The sequence below is a fragment of the Perognathus longimembris genome, chromosome 2, assembly GCF_023159225.1.
Source record: "Perognathus longimembris pacificus isolate PPM17 chromosome 2, ASM2315922v1, whole genome shotgun sequence".
Lineage (NCBI taxonomy): Eukaryota > Metazoa > Chordata > Mammalia > Rodentia > Heteromyidae > Perognathus > Perognathus longimembris.
Window position 1 is genome coordinate 70,408,707 of NC_063162.1, and position 21,341 is coordinate 70,430,047.

Below are 21,341 nucleotides of genomic sequence, written 5' to 3' on the forward strand. Positions count from 1 at the left end.
AGGTTGTTAAGCCACCTGACCAAGTTACCACAACTGGCTAAAATAGAACTAGAAAAAAAAATAATGGAACTACAGACTGTTTCCTGAGTTAGGACCATGGTTTTTTTAAGTTCTTTGCATTTAAAACATACTTCATTTGCTAAATAAGAGCATGAAGTTAATTTCAATTTATGTGGAAAGCTTTTTCATATGGAAGTCATATATACATAAACAGCCCAACTACTTATACATAATTCCACCCAGTTTTTCCCCCAAACAAAACCTGCAAAATCAAATGAGATATATCTGCAATCACGTCAGCTATAAGCTAAAAGCTGTCTGAGGAATACAAAAAAACTCTAAATTCTCAAACACCAGTTATTTGAACTATAGCAGTTAACTAGTTAGAAAATGCTTGAAGACAATTTAATATCTGTATTGCTGTATTAGGTATTTCTCTTGTTCTCTAATTGTAGTAACAATGTAGAAATAGGAAATAGCTCTGTATTTCCAGAAAATTTGGAAAAATACAATCAATCTGGTAAAGGTAGAATTTAAATTGTTTAAATTCAGTAGGATAAAGTGTGTATGTTTAAAGGTATTGATTCATACAAAGCCTATTTAACAAATGATTTTTAAAAACAGAACTATTCTAATATTTTAAAAAGAGAAAAAAGAAATTTAAGTATAAAAGCCCTTTAAAAATATATGGAGGGGCTGGAAATGTGGCCATGGGGTAGAGTGCTTGGCTAGCATACATGAAGCCCTGAGTTCAATTCCTCAGCACCACAGAAACAGAAAAAAGCCGGAAGTGGTGCTGTGGCTCAAGTGGTAGAGTGCTAGCCTTGAGCAAAAAGAAGCCAGGGACAATGCTCAGGCCCTGGGTTCAAGCCCCAGGACTGGCAAAAAAAATGTGTGTGTGTGTTTTCTCTTACAAATTTGATGGAACAAAAAAATTTACTGTATATTACCCGAAGACTCAGTTATGTACATTTCCTGTTTCTCTAAACTAAAAAATTCCTACATGAGAGGACAGGATCATGAGAAGAAAAGCACCCAGCTCCAACCCTCCATTGGAGCCCAATATTGCATTTCAAATAAAAAAGTGTGAAAAGAGTGCTGATATATAAAATGTGACTGTACTCTAATAATTTACTGGAATAAAATCTATTCAAAATGTACCTAGATATCTGCATAAAGACTTATTAGGTAGACATGGAAACTTGGTGTTTCCATCTTCATGGAAACCTAACAAGAAAATAAGACATTCATACTCAAGTAAGACAGACACATTCATATTACAGATAAAGCAGACATAAAACCTCATCCAGTTAAACAAATAGAATCCTTAACCAGAATTTCCCCAAAAAAGAACAGCTGAAAAATTCAGTAATTTAAGTCACTCAAGCTAAGTTTAAGATTAAATACACATTAAGATCAAGAACTATTGTATGATATAAAAAAATTTTAATCTAGAGCTGAAATCTTGAATTACACATTCTTGACTGTCACCATTTACATATTTTTGTGTTTTAATTTTCATGTGTTTTGAAAATCTAGGTTTCCTTACATAGCCAAGGCTTGCCTCAAATTAACAACCGTCTGCCTCAGCCACTACCCAAATAGGGGATCATAGGTATACATTACAACATGAAACCTTTTTGTTTTTGCCAGTCCTGGGGCTTGAACTCAGGGCCTGAGCTCTATCACTAGCTTCGTTTTGCTCAAAACTCGCACTCTATCACATGAGCCACAGTGTCACTTCTGGCTTTTTCTACACTATGTGGTGCTGAGGAATCGAACCCTGAGCTTCATGTATGCTAGGCAAGCACTCTTGCCACTAGGCCATATTCCCAGCCCTCCATTTATTTTTAAAATTATTTAATCCTTCACAACACTAAATACATAGAATCTATATAAGTGTCCAGTACAGATGAAAGGGTAAAGAGGATATAATATACATGTGTGTACACAAAAGAATACTATACTGCCCTAACATTTGCTACGACATGGATGAACTCAAAAGACCATTATGTTAAGTGAAAGGAAGCTTAATACATGTGGAATCTAAAAAAGTATAGAACACAATGGTGGTTCTATGGGTGGGACTTGGGGGCTGACCAAAAGGCATAAAATTTCTAGCCAGGCATGATGTGCATGCCTGTCGTCACATCCATGTGGGAGACAGAGACACGAGCAAAGTTTGAGGCTGCCCCAAGCAAAATAACCTAACTAAAAAATAACCTAAATAAAGCCAAAAAGGGCTAACTAAGAGCATGACTTAAGTGGAAGAACACCTGAGTTAAAAAAAAAAAAAAAAAAAAAAAAAAAAACACCTATGCCACTTCAAAGGTATGGGAGTTCTGGGACACCATCAAAAAAGGGGGGAAATGGGGTATAAATTTTCAATTACTGGAAATTCAGCAGCTTATTATACAACATGGGTAAGCAGAGTTAATGGCAACATACTATACTCTAGGAAATCACTCACAGTCAACTTTAAGTGTCCTTGCCACAAAAAATTTGAGGTAGCATTTGTTAATTAGCTCTAGTGCAACTTAACCATTTCACAATGTATACATACTTTAAACTTACATATACAAACAACAAATATGTACAATTTTTATATTCCAACTAAAAAATAAAATTTTAAGCAGAAAGTTACTCAACCTTCTTTAGGTTTTGATTTTTCCAAATATTACATTTCTTATTCTCTCTCTCTCTCTCACACACACACAGAAAATTACATTATAACCCTCTCTTAAAATAGTATATTAAGCACAGGTGTGTTTAAAAAAAAAGCAGTAGTACAGGTGGTGGTAAAGTAGAGGATAGAGGCCTGTCCATCACAACTCTATCCACACCACAATTCATGTGTAGGCTAATAGAACTCTCAAAGATCTAAAACACATCAAAGGTGAAAAATCTCAACTCTAGAATACATAATTTATTTTTTATAAGTTTTCAGAATAAACACTGTAAAATTAAGAATGAACAGGTTTTCCACTCTCAAAATTTTGAAGTTTATTTCTTCAATTAATCAAAAACTGACGAAGAAGCACTCAAAACATTCCACTGAAATAATTCAGTAATGATTCAAGAATAAAGTTTTATTTTCTTGGTAAATTATAGTTTATTGTATAAATTTTAAATGTTACCTTATAATGGTAAATTCTCTGCCAAGAACGCTTCCTATCCCCTCCAACACCTCAAAATATTATCATCTTGTATTAACTAACCTTCTATGTGAATTTTGCCTTAAGCCTTGGGCCTTATTTTATTAAGTCATTTTGTTGAAATACACCTCTATATTTTGAAAAAATAATATTTTACTTGGGGTGGGGGGGGCAGAGAGCTTAAACTCGGGGCCTAGGCACTGTCCTGAGCCCTTTTTTTGCTCAAGGCTAGTGCTTTGCCACTTTTGAGTCACTTCTGACTTTCTGTGGTTAGGTGGCATTAAGATTCACGGATTTTCCTGCCCAGGCTGGGTTCAAATTGTGACCCCAGATCTCAACGTTCTGAGTAGCTAGGATTACAAGCATGAGCCACCAGTACCTGGCCAGTATTTCATTTTTAATGAATAAGAATTTACTCTTTAAAAAAACTAAAATACTTAAAATGTTTCTATCTGCCTATTATATCATTGCTCATGTTTATTGAATTTATTCAATACATTAATCCACTGAAAAAAAAAACTCCAGTGAAATGATGTTTCAGCATGTTAAATTAAGATGATAGGGCTGGGAGCGAGGCTTAGCAGTAGAGTGCTCGCCTAGCATGCATGAAGAAGCCCTAGGTTCGATTCCTCGGCACCACACAAACAGAAAAGGCTAGAAATGGTATTGTGGTTCAAGTGGTATAGTGCTAGCCTTGAGCAAAAAGAAGCCAGGGACAGTGCTCAGGATGAGTTCAAGCCCCAGGACTGGCAAAAAATAAATAAATAAAATAAAACTGAAGATGATACTGAAGAAATAATTGAAAAGTCACCAAGCTTTAAAATTAAAAATAATATAAATAAATTTGAAAATAAATCAGAAAGAAATGGACTAAGCAAACTAGATTTATTAAATGCAATTAATCCCAGCGTTTATTTACATAATACCTACTCTTTCACAAAATACTGCATTTTTAAATTTCATATTAAGTTGTTTAAATAGTTCCAGGAAAAAAAGAGAAGAGAGAGGAAGGGACATATATATGCAGCACAAATTGTGTAAATAAAACCAATACAAAAAATCTAAAATAATAATGGAAACAGATTTTATAAATTTAAGTGTTTAATTTTAAAAGAACATACTAAAGTTCTTACAAAACACAAAAATGCAGAGCATCTTAACATCTAGATCTACATTAGCAATCTACAAATGAGTTTTTTAAAGTCTTAGGCTAATTCCATTCATATTTAAAATTAAACATTTTTACAGAAATTAATATATAACATTTAAAAATTAAAATAGTCCACCCAATATGATATAAAATTCATTATTTGGCATAATTAGTCATGAAAAGTAAAAAAAAATTATTAATAAGGTATCCTAGATACAGTTTCTGAAACTAGACTATAATATCTACAGTATTCATTTAAAAGTAGTACTCTTACCTTTCTTCTGAGCTATACAACCGAGCAAGTCCAAAATCTGCAAGTTTAATCTGTCCTCTGGTAGAAATGAGACAAAATGAACCAAAGGTATTAGTCTACTCTGAATTGATCATGTGTACTTTATACTCATCAAAAGCTTACATATAAATTTTAACGTTGATTACACTGTAGTACTACCAAGGTCCTATGGAAAGTCAAGAAGGAGATAAATTCACAGGATAATTACTCTGCTCTGTAGTTTCAGTTGCCACTATTATTATTCCATTAGCCCATTTGGTTCTCCCAGATTCTCAATCTTCAGAGCCAATTATAGATGGAAAATATTTGTAGAAAATATATATCTATATTGAACATGTAAAGACTTCTTTATCCATATTAATATTCCCTACACAATGTAACAACTAGTTATACTCATTTATGTATTATCAGTAATATAGGGTACAGTAACACAGCAGTACATAGAGAACAACTACACTATTTTACATAAGGAACTTGGAATCTATAAGATTCTGGAAAAAAGGATGGGGATTCTTGGAACCAAACCCCAATGATTCAAAGTAAATACTCAAATATTACTATTATAGCACTAGTAAAGTGATGTTTCAAGTACTATTGATTTCCAATTTAGAACAAATTATTTACTCAAGTCAATAGTCAAGAGTAAAGTCAAATCATTTAAATTTTTATTTAATTTTTAGCTCTTAGAGATGCTAGGTGCTCCTACTGTTTAAAATCCTGGGTACTCAGGAGGGTGAGATCTGAGGATTGCAGTTTGAAGCCAGTCCTGGCAAGATAGTCCATGAGACTCTTATCTTCAATTAACTACCAGAAAACCAAAAATGGCACTATGGCTCAAAGTGGTAAAGCGCTAGACTTGAGGGGAAAAAAAGCTCAGGGACAGAACCCAGGTCCCAATTTCAAGCCCTACAACCAACAACAACAACAACAAAAAAGAATGGATGAATGGATGAATGAATGAATGACTACATAAAATAAAACCAGGAGGACAAACATGCTTCATTTAAACTAAGAACATACTACCAATTACAAAATCACCAGGATTTGGGTTGTTACTGATATGTTTACCATAAGCATCATGCATACTTCAGAAAAAATTCATGTGAAACTGTGATTTTTTTTCCTAACTTAAAACGTATTTATAACCTCTGCTGAAACAAAATACCAACAGAACATCATTCACATTATTAGATAGGAACTAAACCAAAAACAACCACCAAACCAAACCAATTAGGTATTACCTTATGTGCCTCAAGTTTATTCCAGTCAGGTTTAAAAGTTCAATATTTTTGTAGAAATTATGTTTTACCTATGTTAAAAATCAACTATTTGATTTAAGTTACATGACAGTACAAACTGTCACTAGAAATTAATCTAACAAAGAAAACATAACACAATAGGAAACCAAGTTTTAGGGCTGTTGATTCAAAGTCTGGAACAATAAACTAGACTTTTTGTTGTTGTTGCCAGTCCTGGGGCTTGGACTCAAGGCAAGGACTCTACATCTTGAGCCACAGCGCCACTTCCAGCTTTTTCTGTTTATGTGGTGCTAAGGAATCTAACCCAGGGCTTCATGAATGCTAGGCAAGCACTCTTCTGCTAAGCCACATTCCCAGCCCACAATAAACTAGATTTTAACAAAATCAAAGTACACATTATATAGTACTCAGTTTGAAAATAAGAGCAAGGTCACATCCATACCTATTATTTAGAAGGATATTTGAACATTTAATATCTCTATGCAAAAAGTTCTTCTTATGACAATAATCCAGACCTTCCATGAGCTGTCTCATAAATGATTTGATGTGACTTTCATTAAAATGAACCAAGCCTGATTCCAGTAGTCCCATTAGATCATGGTCCATATACTCAAACACCAGATAAAATGCACCTAAAAGCAAGAATAATCAGTACATTAAAAATAAGTTTTACAATTTGTCTATAGAGTTTGTCTTGGGGTTTTTGTTATTTCTTTATTCTTTTTGTCAGTTGTGGGGCTTGAACTCAGGGCCTGGGCGCTGTCCCTGAGCTCTTTTCCTCAAGGCTAGCGCTCTACCACTTTGAGTCACAGTCACACTTCCAGTTTTCTGGGTGGTTAAATGGACGTAATAGTCTCATTGAACTGTCCTGCCTTGAGCTGGCTTTGAACCTCAATCCTCAAATCTCAGCCTCCTGAGTAGCTAAGATTACAAACATGAGCCACCAGTGCCCAGCTAGGTTTTCTTAAATATATAATTTTACTGTTATTATTAAGATATATAGAGGGGTTACAATTTCAAAATTCAAGTAATATGTACATTCTCTTTGGACATCACCCCTTCTTTTCTTTTCCCCTCTTTTCCCTGCCCACAAGTTACATAGCTTATTTTCCACATAGTGTATACTGAATATTTAGTTTTTATTTTTAAAAATAAAATACCTGTAGTGGTATTGATCCTTGAAAAGAAGTGCTACTTTATCACCTTAAAAACATTCATCTTTTTCTGAAAATTTAACATTAGGAGATTCCATCTCCAATTAACCAGCAAAAAGTCATGCTGAAGGCATGGCTCAAATGGTAGAGCACCAGCCAAACAAGCATAAGGTTCTGATATCAACCCCTAGTACCAAAAAAAAAAAAAGAGAGAGAGAGAGAGAGACAAAGAATTGCTTTATTGCTTTTATTGAAAGTGTATACCTATACTTTTATTAAACTTTCTAGACTTCTACTAAACACACAATTTGTTCATTTACATATACATGTACATATGAACAAATTATATATAAATACATATCAAACTCCAGATAATTTTGAAGGAATAAAAATTTTAACTTTACTTTCACAAGTACTGTAGGCCTGCTAACTTAAAAGCACACAGTATATATATCTATGCAACTACATTTATGGAAGAGATTTTTTTTTATCTTAACTAAAATTTACACAAATTGAATCTGAAGCTGTAAGAAGAGATCTAACAATCAGGGTGGGTAATAGTGATACATGCCTGTAATCCCAGCTACTCAGAAGTTAAGACATAGTGCAAGGCCAGCTTAGGCAGAGTGTTAGCCAGACGCTAAATCAAAAAACAAACCAAGCTGGTGCCACATACCTATAAATCCTAACTTGTACAGGTAGAAGAATTATGGTCTGAACAGGCTTGGGCAAAAAGCTTGACATCCTATTTGAAAAGACTAAAGCAAAAAGGGCTAGGAGTGTGGTTCAAATAATGTAGTGCTTGCCTAGAAAGCACAAGGCCTTGAATTTTAAAAATAAAATAAAATGAAGTATCACAATCAAAGTTTTATTTGCAATTCAAGAATGAAAAAATTAGCAAAACTTCTAACACTGTTATTAGAAAAGGGAAAAACTGTATCATGACAAGGCATCTGAACATAGGTCATAAACAGTCTCCATTTAAATGAACAAAGAACTCCTACTAAACTTGTAAAACAAAGGTGGCTATTTTCTTGATAGTGTTCAGGGAGCCAGGCAGGACTAGGTTTCGAACTTAGGGCTTTGATTTACCCAAAGAGCTTGCTTACTTGCTCAACAAGCATTCTTACTACTTGACTCATGCCTTCGGTCTTGATTTTTGCTGGTTATCTTCAATATGGAGTCCTTTGGATTTTCTGCCCAGCTGGCATTACAGGCATAAGCCATCAGTGCACACTGCCCCTAGGCTTCCTTTGCTCAAGTCTAACACTCTACCACTTGAGCCACAGCTCCATTTCCAGCTTTTGGAGGGTGGGGAGGTAGTTTATTGGAGATAAACTCTCCTGCTGAATTTGGCTTTGAACTGTGACCCTCAGATCCCAAGTCTCCTGAGTAGCTAAGATTATAGGCATGAGCCACCAATGTCCAGATTCCAGCTACCTTTTTTGTTCCCTTCTTCAGTACTGCAATTTAAATTCAGAGCCTCATGATTGCTTGCAGGGAATCTTATCACTTTAGCCAGGCCCCTGACCTAATTTACATTATTTTTCAGATAGAGTTTTACATGCACTCTTGGGCCTGGGCTGCTTCAGACTGTGATATTCCTACATGTATCTCCCACACAGCTGAGATAATAGGCATGGTGTTTTTTTGTTACTGTAATGGAGTCTGGCTAACTATTTTGCTGGATGGGGTAATACTCAAACCTCCATTTTCTCAATCTCCACCTCCCAAGTAGCTGGGTTGACAGTCATGAGACACTATGCCCATGTATGAAACATTCTTTCTTCAAAGTTTATTATAGTATTTCTTTAAAACCAAACCAAGGTCATATTTATTAAGAAAATGTCAGAGATTGTATATAAGACAATGAAATAAATATCTTATTACTCTATTCAGAAGTTAGTAAGAAAAATCAGGACAAATTATAAATATTAAAAGAGAAAAACATAGTAAGTAGATGAGATGACTATATTCTCAGAAACTCCAAAGGAATACAGAAGGTGTAGGACCTATTTAGGAAAGAAAATCAATATATAAAAAACAAAACTTGAGGGGCTGGGAATATGGCCTAGTGGCAAGAGTGCTTGCCTCTTATACATGAAGCCCTGGGTTCAATTCCCCAGCACCACATATATAGAAAATGGCCAGAAGTGGCGCTGTGGCTTAAGTGGCAGAGTATTAGCCTTGAGCATAAAGAAGCCAGGAACAGTGCTCAGGCCCTGAGTCCAAGGCCCAGGACTGGCAAAAACAAACAAACAAAAAACTTCATATTACAGCAACAATTGATCAAAAATAACTCTCAGGGCTGGGAGTATGGCTCAAGTGATACAGCACCTGCCTCGCAAGCACAAGGCCCTGAGTTCCAACATCAGTATTTCCCCCCTCTCCCCAAAAAAAGAAAAAAAACAGTAATGATCCCACATTGCGGGGACGGGAGGGGGGGCACACGCATAAATGACTAGGAATAAAATTTATCATCTAAGACACTGATGATAATGAACACCTATCCACAAGAAATGAGCATAACCTGTCACACTGAGGGACAGATGAAACAAAGAAACATAATATACATTGGAAAATAAATTCCAAATACAAAATATCTTGTTTATAATTTAAGTATACTGAGCCAGATATAGTGGCAAATTCTTGTAGTCCCAGCACTCTGGAGGCTGAGGCATTATACTGAGAATTATCTCAAAACTAAACAACAAAACAGCAATAAAAAAAAACGCATTCAGAATATGGGCTAAATAAAATATATTGATAAAAGCTGAACACCAATGGCACTTCTATAATCCTAGCTACTCAGGAGGCTAAGATCTGAGAAGCCAGCTCGAGGAAGGAAAATCCACGAGACTCTTATCTCCACTGATCACCAAAAAAGCCTGAAGTGGAGCTGTGGCTCAAGTGGCAGAGTGCCAGCCTTGAGCAGAAAAGCTCAGGACAGAACTCAGGCCCTGAGTTGATTCACCTCAGGACCTGCACCCAAAAAAAAAAAAAGAAGAAGAAGCAACAACAAAAAAACTTATGTATTTATGTCATATATACATATATGTGTGTACATATACAGGTAAGTATATGTATAAATGAATATATATGTGTATGTATATACATACACACATATAAATTAATTTCATGTTTTCTAAGGGAGGCTATTAAATTATTTTAAATTAAAACAATGTCTAACTTTCAATTTCTATTAAATATCACTAAATTAGAGGTAAAAGAATCAGAACAGAGGGCTGGGGATATGGCCTAGTGGCAAGAGCGCTTGCCTCGTATACTTGAAGCCCTGGGTTCGATTCCCCAGCACCACATATACAGAAAATGGCCAGAAGTGGCGCTGTGACTCAAGTGGCAGAGTGCTAGCCTTGAGCAAAAAGAACCCAGGGTCAGTGCTCAGGCCTTGAGTCCAAGGCCCAGGACTGGCAAAAAAAAAAAAGAATCAGAACAGAACAGATAAAAGTAATCTCTACATGAAGATATTTAGTCCCTGAAAAATTATTAAACATAGTAACTGAATTTACAACAGTACAGCATGACATATACTGGTAATTAACATTAGCTCCAGCCTGAAGATAAAACAGAGAACACTAGGGGTAGCAGCTAATTAATTAAACAGAGCAATAAACACATGCAAAAGCCACAATAATCTTTTTAAATTACAAGAAGCTAGGAACCAGTGACTCATATCTGTAATCCTAGCTACTGAGGAGGCTGAGATCTGATGATTATGGTTTGAATCTAGCCCAAGCAAAAAAGTCTGTGAGAATCTTATCTCCACTGAACAAGTGGTAGAGTGCCAGTCTTGAACAACAACAACAAAAATAACATCAAGGAAAAGACAAATATCTTGCCAAAAAGAGGGTACATCACCCTCTAACAAATGAAAAGTTGTTTAACCTTGTTCATCAAAAAAACTGACAAATATCCAAAAGTATGACTCAACAGTCTACTCAAAACTCTAGAAACCAAATGTTTGTTTTTGTTTTTGCTCCTGGTTAAGTGGAGATGGGAGTCTGGAAGATGTTTCTGTCTGCACTGGCTTCCAGCAAGCTTCAATACTCAGATCTCAACTTCCTTAGTAGCCAGGATTACAAATGTGAGAGCCATTATTACCTGTGCATAACTGGCTGGAACTATGACTTTTAGGTTGTTCTTTTTAAAAAACTAAATAAATAAACACAAACCCTCCATCTTAAAATTTGAATTAAACTGGGCACACCTATAATCCTAGCTACTCTGGAGACTGATATTTGTGGACCACAGTTTAAAGCCAGCCTAGGCAGGAAAGTCCATGAGACTCTCATCTCAATTAACCACCAAAAAAGCTGCAAGTGGAATTGTGGAGTTGTTGCTCAAGTGGAACAGTGCTAATATTGTGCACATAATCTCAGAGACAGTACCCAGGCCCTGAGTCCAAGGCCCAGGACACACACCAAAAATAAAAATTGAATTCAATTGAAATTTAATAAGTAATCAAGGTAGCCAGCCTCCCCCCACAAGCTGGTCTCCAATGATCTTAATTTCCAGGTATCCATGCCCTCCCACAGTGATTCAAGGATTGTGTGTCTATCTAACCAAGAGAACATTACCAGAAGTGATCATGTAACCTTTTAGACTAGGTTAAAGACACAGAAGCTTCCACCTTTCTTGGTACATTTACCCTAACAAAAGGCAGCCACCAAACTTGTGAAAAATAGTCTTGTGGAAAAATACATGTGAAGAGAAATAGTACCATAACTTTCCACAACAGTGGAACCACAACTTTCAAGCCATGAGTGGGAGGAAGAACCACCTTGAAAGTGGACTCTCCGTGTGGGTGAATTTATGGCTCAACTGGTAGTGCACCTGGCCTTGCAAGCACAAGATCCTGAGTTCAATCACCAGCACCTTCCTGCGCCGCCGCCCCCCGCAAAAAGAGACTGTCCAAAGCAGTCAAGTCTTTCAGTGACTGCAATAACCTCAGCAATCTTATAAGATATCCAACCAAAAAACCATCTACCCAAAATTTTCCCTATTCCTTTCTACAGAAACTTTAAGACATAACAACACCTTGGAAAATTCAAGCAGCTCTTCCTGCCTTGATATACCTATTTACAACACAGTCCTAATAAAAAACATAACCCTAGCAAGTTATTTTGTGGGTATCAATTGTGAAGTTTACATGGATAGCAATATTCAGAATGCAATATTGAAGAAAAAGGTTACAGAACTAACACCAAAGACTTATCATAAAGCTACAATAATTGATACAATGTGATAGTGGGAAAGAGGGAACAGACAAGCAGACTGATAGAACAAAAGAAAAAATCCTGGAAGTAGATTCACAAGAAAAGAGTCCAAGTAATTTTCAACAAAGGAATACAGGCATCTCAATGGAGAATAAAGTCTTTCCAGAAAATGCTGTTGGAACAAAGTGTCATCAACACACAAAAATGATTATCAAGGGCTGGGGATATGGCCTAGTGGCAAGAGTGCTTGCCTCGAATACATGAAGCCCTAGGTTCGAGTCCCCAGTACCACATATACAGAAAACGGCCAGAAGTGGCGCTGTGGCTCAAGTGGCAGAGTGCTAGCCTTGAGCAAAAAGAAGCCAGGGACAGTGCTCAGGCCCTGAGTCCAAGGCCCAGAACTGGCAAAAAAAAAAAAAAAATGATTATCAACACAGACCTAATACTGGTTTCAAAAATTAACTCAAAATGGATCATAGACCAAGTATAAAATGCAAAAACAAACTACACAAAGATAATGCAGAAGAAAATCTGGGTTTGGTGATGACTTTTTAGCTACAATGCTAAAAATCACAATATGTAAAAGAAGAATTTGGTATGTTCTTAAATTTAAAATTTCTCTCAATAGGTACATCCTTAGAGAATGAAAATATACATCACAAGCTGGGAGGAAAGCTTTACAACATTCATATCTGTTAAAGATTGGTATCTTATATATCCACAGAACTCTTAAAATTCTACAACAAAGCTGGGTATGGTGAAGCCACTTCTAAACTCAGCTACTCAGGATGCTGAGGTAGGAGAATCGCAAGGTGGAGGTCAGCATGGACAATTTAGCAAGACTTTACCTCAAAATAAAATTTTAAAAGGGCAGAGGGATGGCATCTAGTGTTAAGGCACTTTACCAAGCCCATAGGAGGCTGTGAATTACTTCCAGTACTGCAATTAAAACAAACAAACAAAAAACAGACCAATTCAAAAAACGGGCAAAGGATCTGAACAGACAACTCATCAAAGATGATACATGGATGGTAAATAGACATATGAAAAGATGATCGATATGATATTTCAACAGAATAGCATATTGAAATTCTACTATTTATCTAGTAGGATTAAAAAATCCAAAATACTAACATTAAATGCTAATGAAAAAAACGTAGAGCAAGAAAAACTCTCATATGTCACCTGTGGGATTCAGAACAGTACAGAATACAGCTCCTATGGAGGAGGGCATGCTTAGGCCAACTTAATTCCCTAGGATACTCTGACCACATGATTTTGAGAACCTGTATCCACACAAAAACTTGCACAGGAATGGTTATCATAGCTTTGAAGTAATTACAATGTTCTTTAACAGGTGGATGGTAAACAAACTATGATATTTTCAGATAACCAGGTATTATTTAGAATTTAAAGTGGGAGGGCTGGGAATGTGGCTTAGCCCTGGGTTCAATTCCTCAGTGCCACATAAACAGAAAAGGTGGTGCTGTCACTCAAGAGGTGGAGTGCTAGCCTTGGGCAAAAAGAAGCGAGGGACATTGCTCAGGCCCTGACTCCAAGTCCCAGGACTGGCAAAAAAAAAAAAAAAAAAAAAAAAAAAAAAGAATTTGAAGTAGGGGAAGGACACTTCAATCCAGTAGAGAAAAAAGCCAGTCTGAAAAGATTACATACAATATGATTACAACTAAATAATATTCAAGCTAAGGAAACAAAAACAAAACAATACTGACTGCCAAGAGGTTGCAGAAGTAGGATAAACGAAGAAGTGAACTTGGAAAAATTAAGGCCAGGAAAGAATTCTGAGTATTTGATTCTCTGTCAAACTGTTTCTACTTGATTGACTGCACCATCTCTCTCACAACATTCTCGGTCAACATGTATGAGCTTAAAATATTTTTCTATTGTTTCTAATTTAAGTACAAAAGTGCTTTAAATACACTTAACAGGCTGTTCATTCTGGGTTGGGCAGGAAATGTCCTGAAAATGAGTTTTTTCTTTAGACATCTGTGCATTATTTTCGTGGTTACAGTAAAACCAATCTACCAGTCTAGTCTTAAACTTAAGAAACTTTATTTTTAAAAAATTAGTAAATTTAAAGTATTAGTTTGTAGTTTAAAGTGCCTAAAATACAAGAGATTTTAAATGCAGTCAAAGCTGTGTCACAATAAATTAAATTCACAGGCAAAGAGGCAACAGGACCCCGCCAGGGGGGGAATTTTATTACATTACTGATTCTCTTCAATAAGATCAACTAGTCATAATCATTCCGTAAAGACTCAATTTTTAAATGTTTGCCCCACAGTTATGTTTTTTTAAAAAAAAGTGGAAATATCACAATAAGCCCCTCACTCCACCCTATCTAATAAATGCTTTAAAAAAAAAAAACTGCTAGGCATCAGTGGCTCCTGCCTATAATCCTAGCTACTAAGGAGGGCTAGAATCTGAGAATTGCAGTTCAAAGCCAGGCCAGACAGGAAAGTCCATGAGAGTCTTATCTCCAATAAAACTACCAAACTGCCAGAAGAAAAGCTGTGGCTCAGGTGGTAGAGCACTAGACTTGAGCACAAAAAGCTCAAGGAGGGGCTGGGAATATGGCCTAGTAGCAACAGAACTTGCCTTGTATACATGAAGCCCTGGGTTCGATTCCCCAGCACCACATATACAGAAAACAGTCAGAAGTGGCACTGTGGCTCAAGTGGCAGAGTGCTAGCCTTGAGCAAAAGGAAGCCAGGGACAGTGCTCAGGCCCTGAGTTCAAGGCCCAGGACTGGCCCAAAAAAAAAAAAAAAAAGCTCAGGAAGAAGGTCTAGGCCCTGAGTTCAAACCCCAGGACAAACAAACAAACAAACAAAAAAAAAGCTTTAAAACTCAGGAGGCTGAGATCTGAGAATGAAGGTTCAAAGCCAAGCTGGGCAGAAAAGTCCATGAAACTCTTACCTCCAAATTACCACCCCAAAAAAACTGAAAGTAGAGCTGTGGTTCAAGTGTAGAACACTAGCCTTAAACAAAAAAGCTCAAGGACAGTGCTCAGGCCCTGAGTATAAACACTAAAATCTAGTAAGTCAAACTCAAGCATCTCAAGGTATATAAAGGATATCGCAGTGCACCTCAATTTTAACTAATGAAACCCTCTCATCAATCTCAGTACAACCCTCTGTGATGGGGCACGCCTTTAAGATCATAAAGCTATTTTTTCCAAGATGGACCTCCCCTAATCCAGATCTCTTGTACACTTGAAACTGTTTCTACTCCAAAAGACAGAACAAAACACTGATTTGAATACCCAAACACAGATTTCAACTACAACTTAAAAAATGTAAATTTACAGGTGGGAATGTGGCTTAGTGGCAGAGTGCTTGCCTAGCAAGAACGAGGCCCTGGGTTCAATTCCTCAGTACCACATCAGCAAAAAAATGAGATTAATTTAAAAAATAAAATTATTTTTTAAAATGTAATTTATTACTCTAAACTTTCTACCTCAGTTACACAATTTTAAAAACGTCTAAAAACTCTATGCCAAGAATCTACAACTCTTTCTCCATTCTTCAATGATTATGAGTCTGCACTATCTCAACACATTTGCTAGCAGGAGTAGCCCTCAGGCTCCTAACTCACAGGTGGTGAAAGGACCGCACTATACAAGTGGAATCAGCCTCCTACAGAGCAGAACCTTACAGGTCTGAAATGGTCAATCTGAGTCATGTGCCTTTAGGAGTAGAAGAAGCTCTACAACTACGTGAACTAAAAAGAGAGTAAAAAGAAAAAAAAATTAAAGTGGATACTAGGAACACAAAGTAGAATAAACAGGAAGTGAAAAAGGAAAAGGATAAGGAGCGATCCCAAATACATCTATTTAAGTACATACCCTAAAGTATGATCAATATTTAAGGCTATGTCATGTATTCAGAAGGTATTTGTTGTAACACATATAGCTGAGCATTTTAACTGTGGCTATATCTAGTTAAACATATAACACATAGTAGGTTTTCAATGTTTAGTTAAAAAAAAATTACAGTACTTCTTTTGCTTTGGGGGTTAAAATATTACTGTATCAAAACTACTTCTGTTGGTGTTTACCTTTTGAATGATATTTCTAGAAATGTCTGAATTCAAATACATGGCCAACATCTTTTATTTATTAAACAACACTGTTCTTAAATCAGAAACACATGGAGCCACATGAACAGTCAACATTGGAAACAAAGCCAAATTAATTCATATATAATTTGAAATACAGTTTTTAAGTTAATAAAATATTTTGAAGCAACTACACTTTAGGTTCTATCATATTTTATTACTCGGATTATTTCTCAATTTTCATTTAGTATTTTTCTTGTACTTTAACTGGAATGGCTTATCGTTTCATTTTAATTTCATTATTGCTGGGGAAGTGATACCGACAAGCTCTGAAATAAAGCAAAAAGGCTATGAAATCTCACCAAACATTATGGTGCATGCCTGTAATGCCAGCTACTCAGGAGGGCAAGGCGGAGGATAGTATGAAGTCAGTGAAGGCAGAGTTACTGAGACACTATCTAAGAATTTAAAAAAAAAAAAAAAAAAAAAACCCAAAGGGTTAGGCACGTGGCTCAAATGGTAAAGAGCTGTCATGTGTGAGGCCCCATGTTCAATCTCCAGTAAAACACACACACACTCACTCATTCTCTCTCTCTAATATAGTTTACCTACCTTTTGCCCTTCCAACAGCATGTTTGGCTGTTTCACACAAAAAAGAAAAAAGAAATTAAGCAACGTGTCCTTGTAGACAAACTGAAGAAAGTTTGTGGTCATTTATGAGGTCCTTGAAGAGTTTAGGAGGGAAGGATGAAAAAAAAATTATTTTAAAACAGTATTTTTACATACAGTTTCTTTTCACTTTCATTTTGGTAAGGGGTACTTTTTGTTCTCCAGGAAAGACTGCGGAACTTTCCCTATGTGATTATTAGTATTTAAAAGATGATAGCCAGCACTTCTGTGACTGCTAACTCTAGCTAAGAAAAAAACAGAGCAAAAGAGAGGGAGGACAATGCATGACAGTCAGACAGGGCCAAGTGAAACCTGATTAGCCTCTTCACTACTATAGGTAAGGGTCTAAATCTTGGCTTATTTTGACAATGAAAATATTGTCTCACATAGAAAAATACCTATCAACAGAACTAATTTTGAAAACAAAACATTTGGTTCTATTGATTACATTCTCAAAGTATTTATATAAATAAAGGAGGAAGCTACATAAAAAATAATACTTATTACCTGACTTATGAATGTTAACCCCTCTTTATAACACCTTGATAATAAAACTATATTCTTTAAAAAGAAAATAATAAATTCAACAACCCAGATTTAAGATAAAGCCATTAATTTTCTTTTATTATTGACTCACAAACAATACCTGCACACATGACAAAACATGAAAAGTAAAATAAAATTATAGCTAACAATTTACAAAAACATGCAGTGAATTCTTCAGAAAGAACCTTCTCCCATTGGAGAAAACCTATTTCAAGAAAAAGATCAAGCCAGTGCTGGTGGCTCATGCCTACAATCCTAGCCATTCAGGAGGCTGAGATCTGAGGATTGTGGTTCGAAGGCAGACAGGGCAGGAAAGTCCATGAGACTCTTATCACCAATTAATCACAGAAAAAGCCACAAGTGATGATATAGCTCAAATGGTAGAGTTCTAGCTTTGAGCATAAGGAGCTTACGGACAGCACCCAGGACCAAAAAAAAAAAGGAAAAAAAATTTAAAAGACCAATAAACTCAACTAACCACTCGGTATTAGCCTAGATATGTACCACTTGTTCAGGACTAGCAAATTTGCAAAAGCTGGAAGTAGATTCAAGAAACAGGGCTGATACAAAAAGAGAACAAAATAGGGCTGATAAAAACTGGGAGGCTGAATTTGTATTTGCAATTCTAATTTTTAAGTATTCACTTTGTTTAAACTCTATCTTTGTAACACTTTTCCTAATAAAAGATCCAAAAAAATCATTACCTATAAGCACAAAGATAAATACAAAATGCCAACATTAAGAGCTTCATGACGTATACCAGTAGCTTACTTCTTTTTGGTTTTTGTTTTTGTTTTTTAGTCAGTCATAGGGCTTGAACTCAAGGCCTGGGCATTATCTCTGAGCTTCTTCACTCAAAGCTGGCTCTCTGCCTCTTTAAGCCAGAGCCACTTCCATTTTTCTGGTGCTTAATGGGAGATAAGTGTCTCACAAATTTGCTGCCCAGGCTGGCTTCAAACCACAATCCTCAGATCTCAGCCTTCTAAGTAGCTAGGATTACAGGCATGAGCCACCTGGGGCCAGCCAGTACCTTACTTCTGGACTCCTAGGTACTCAAGTTCACAATTCACAGTCAGCCCAGGCAGCAAAGTCCAATTAACTAGTAAAAAATAGAAAGAAAGAAAGATAGAAAGATTGAAAGAAAGAAAGAAAGAAAGAAAGAAAGAAAGAAAGAAAGAAAGAAAGAGAGAGAGAGAGAGAGAGAAGAAAGAAAGAAAGAAAGAAAGAAAGAGAAAGAAAGAAAGAAAGAAAGAAAGAAAGAGATGGATGGAAGTGTAGCTGTGGCTGAAAGAAGTAGAGCACTTAAGCAAAATAACTAGAGGAAAATTCAAGGCCCTGAGTTCAAGCCCAAGTATAGGCATGGGGAGGAGGTTCATAATGAAGCAAAACAGAGATACAGAAATAAAATAAGGACATTATATTGCTTTAATCAAATTGATTTAGAATGGAGTGGTATCCCCAAAGATAAATACCTGACCGGAGGGGCCAGGAGTTTGGCCTTAGTGGTAGAGTGCTATGAGGCATCTGGAAGAAAGGAAGAGCACCAAGCCCATGTCTCTCAGGAACATCAGCACTTATGGATGAGGAATAATGAGGGGGAAAAAAGCTGTGAAACAACAGCCAGAGAGAAAGAAAGCAAACCTGAGCAGAGCTCTTTCAGAAAAGCCAATCAATATAATAATAAACACTATGCCAAATAAGAAAAAGCCTGAGGCCAGGCACTGGTGGCTCATGCCTGTTTTCCTAGCCACTCACAAGACTGAAATGTGAGGATCATAGTTCGAAGCAACCCTGGCAGCAAAGTCTGTGAAACTCTTATCTCCTCAGAAAAAGCCACAGGGGCTGGGAATGTGGCTTAATGGTAGAGTCCTTGCCTTGCATGCGTGAAGCCTTGGGTTCAATTCCTCAGTACCACATAAACAGAAAAGGCCAGAAGTGGCACTGTGTCTCAAGTGGAGAGTATTAGCCTTGAACAAAAAAGTAGCTCAAGGACAGTGTCCAGGCACCCCATTCAAGCCCAGGACCAGCGAAAAGAAAAAAAGCCTAAGAAATTTTCACTGATTGGGCAAGAGATTATTCAGTCCTTATCTTTATAAAGCAGTGGGAAAATTCAGACCAACCAGAAAGTACAGACAGAAGAAAGCACTAATTAATCTACTTCACAAACAAAAATGGGAATGAAGAAGCAGATTCAAATTAGTGAACCAAGTTTGTTTGTTGTATGCTGGTATTCCTGTTACAACTCAGGGCTTCTGGCTGCTCAAAGCACTAGTACTTTATCACTTGAGCCACACCTTCAGTTCCTTTCCCGCCCCAGTTAAATTATAGGTAAGAGTATCCTGGTCTTTCCTATCCTGGCTGGCTTCAAACCTTGATCCTCAGATCTCAGCCTCCTGAATAACTAGGATAACTTACAATAGGTGAGATTTAGCTAAGTAGGCTTAGTGCTGAAGGAAAAAAGCTAGAAGAAAGAAGTAGTAAAAAGGAGAAATACTACTTCCTCATAAAAATAAAATAGGTACAAAGTGAAGAAAACTAAAAGTTGAAAGAGTCAAATTTTCATGTGGTTAAGTGTAACTTTCTCTGCAGAAAATGAAACAGGGAGAGAAAAGAAGCTGAATGGCAATCTTTGCCTTGTTAGAATGTAAGAAGGAGATGATAAAAACAAAAAGGATCATATGGTATCCCTAAAGTTCCAACTTTATGGACCAAAACTCTTGAGTCTAACCTAAATGGCTGTTTTACTCCAGCAGCTTTAGCACTTTAAAAAGCAGTCAATCCTGAAGGGCCTGGACCTGAGTGTTTTAGTACATGGACAACGTGTTGGGAAGAATGGAGGTGGAAACCATGGTGGTGGGTGTTACAGTGATGGGGTGGGGTCTGAAGTAGACACAGAGGTAAGGATTTCTAGGGGCTGGGCACTGCTGTGGCTTCAAGGAAGGTGTGTCAGTAAGAAGGAAGGGTGAGGACAAAGGGAAGAAGTATTGGTCTGGGGGAAACAGTAGGATGAGGAAACATGAACAGCAGCCTAGCCTAGCAGAGTAGGAAGGCAGATGGGAACATGAAGACTAATGTAATAGAACATTAGTGGGAGACACTGGGGTTTGATGGAATAGCTGAAGAGCAGAGAGACCTTTGCTTGGGGTGGTGGTAGGTTACAAAAGTTAAAGAGGACAGGCATTGCTGGCTCACGTTGGTAACCGTAGCTACTCAAGAGGCTGAGATCTGAGGATCCTGGTGCAAAGACAGCCCAGGCCAGAGAATCCAGATTCTTATCTCCAATTAACTACCAAAAGGCAAAAATGGCACTATAACTCTAAGTGGTAAAGCACTAGCGTTGAGTTCAAAAGCTCAGGGACAGTGTCCAGGCCCTGAGTTCAAGCCACAGGTCTGGCAAAAAAAAAAAAAAAGATAGAGAAAAAGAAAAGTAACCTACCCAATACTTAAGGTTACGTCAGGTGTGACAGGACAAATTATCAAGAGGTATGAGACAGGCTGAGAATGTGGTTTACTGGTAGAATGCATGCCTAGTATGCATGAAGCCCTGAGTTCAATTACTCAGTACCACATAAGCCAAAAAAGTCGGAAGTGGTACAGTGGCTCAAGTGATAAAGTGCTAGCCTTGAGCAAAAGAAGCTTAGGGAAAGTACCCAGGCCCTGAGTTCAAGCTCCAAGATTGGCAAAAAAAAGAGAGAGAGAGATGAAGCCATTCTTTACAAGTCCAGATATTTTCACATTATGAAATGTGAAGACAAAACTAAAATTTAAATTATATGGGAACTCAGCTTCACAATATCAGAATT

At 36.8% G+C, this 21,341-nt stretch overlaps 1 protein-coding gene across 4 annotated transcripts in view; it reads right to left on the reverse strand.

Moving 5' to 3' along the window:
- The window catches only part of Cdk13 (cyclin dependent kinase 13), a 103,164-nt gene that overhangs the window by 34,851 nt on the left and 46,972 nt on the right, over nt 1–21,341 (reverse strand). For 2 of the 4 annotated variants that reach the window (XM_048339421.1, XM_048339419.1), the window contains exons 6-8: nt 16,936–16,962; nt 6,299–6,488; nt 4,580–4,636 (exon numbers count right to left, since the gene is read on the reverse strand). In XM_048339421.1, coding sequence (XP_048195378.1) covers nt 4,580–4,636; nt 6,299–6,488; nt 16,936–16,962 — 274 coding nt within the window. The remainder of the gene's footprint in view (nt 1–4,579; nt 4,637–6,298; nt 6,489–16,935; nt 16,963–21,341) is intronic. The other 2 variants (XM_048339422.1, XM_048339420.1) reach the window with 1 other exon arrangement.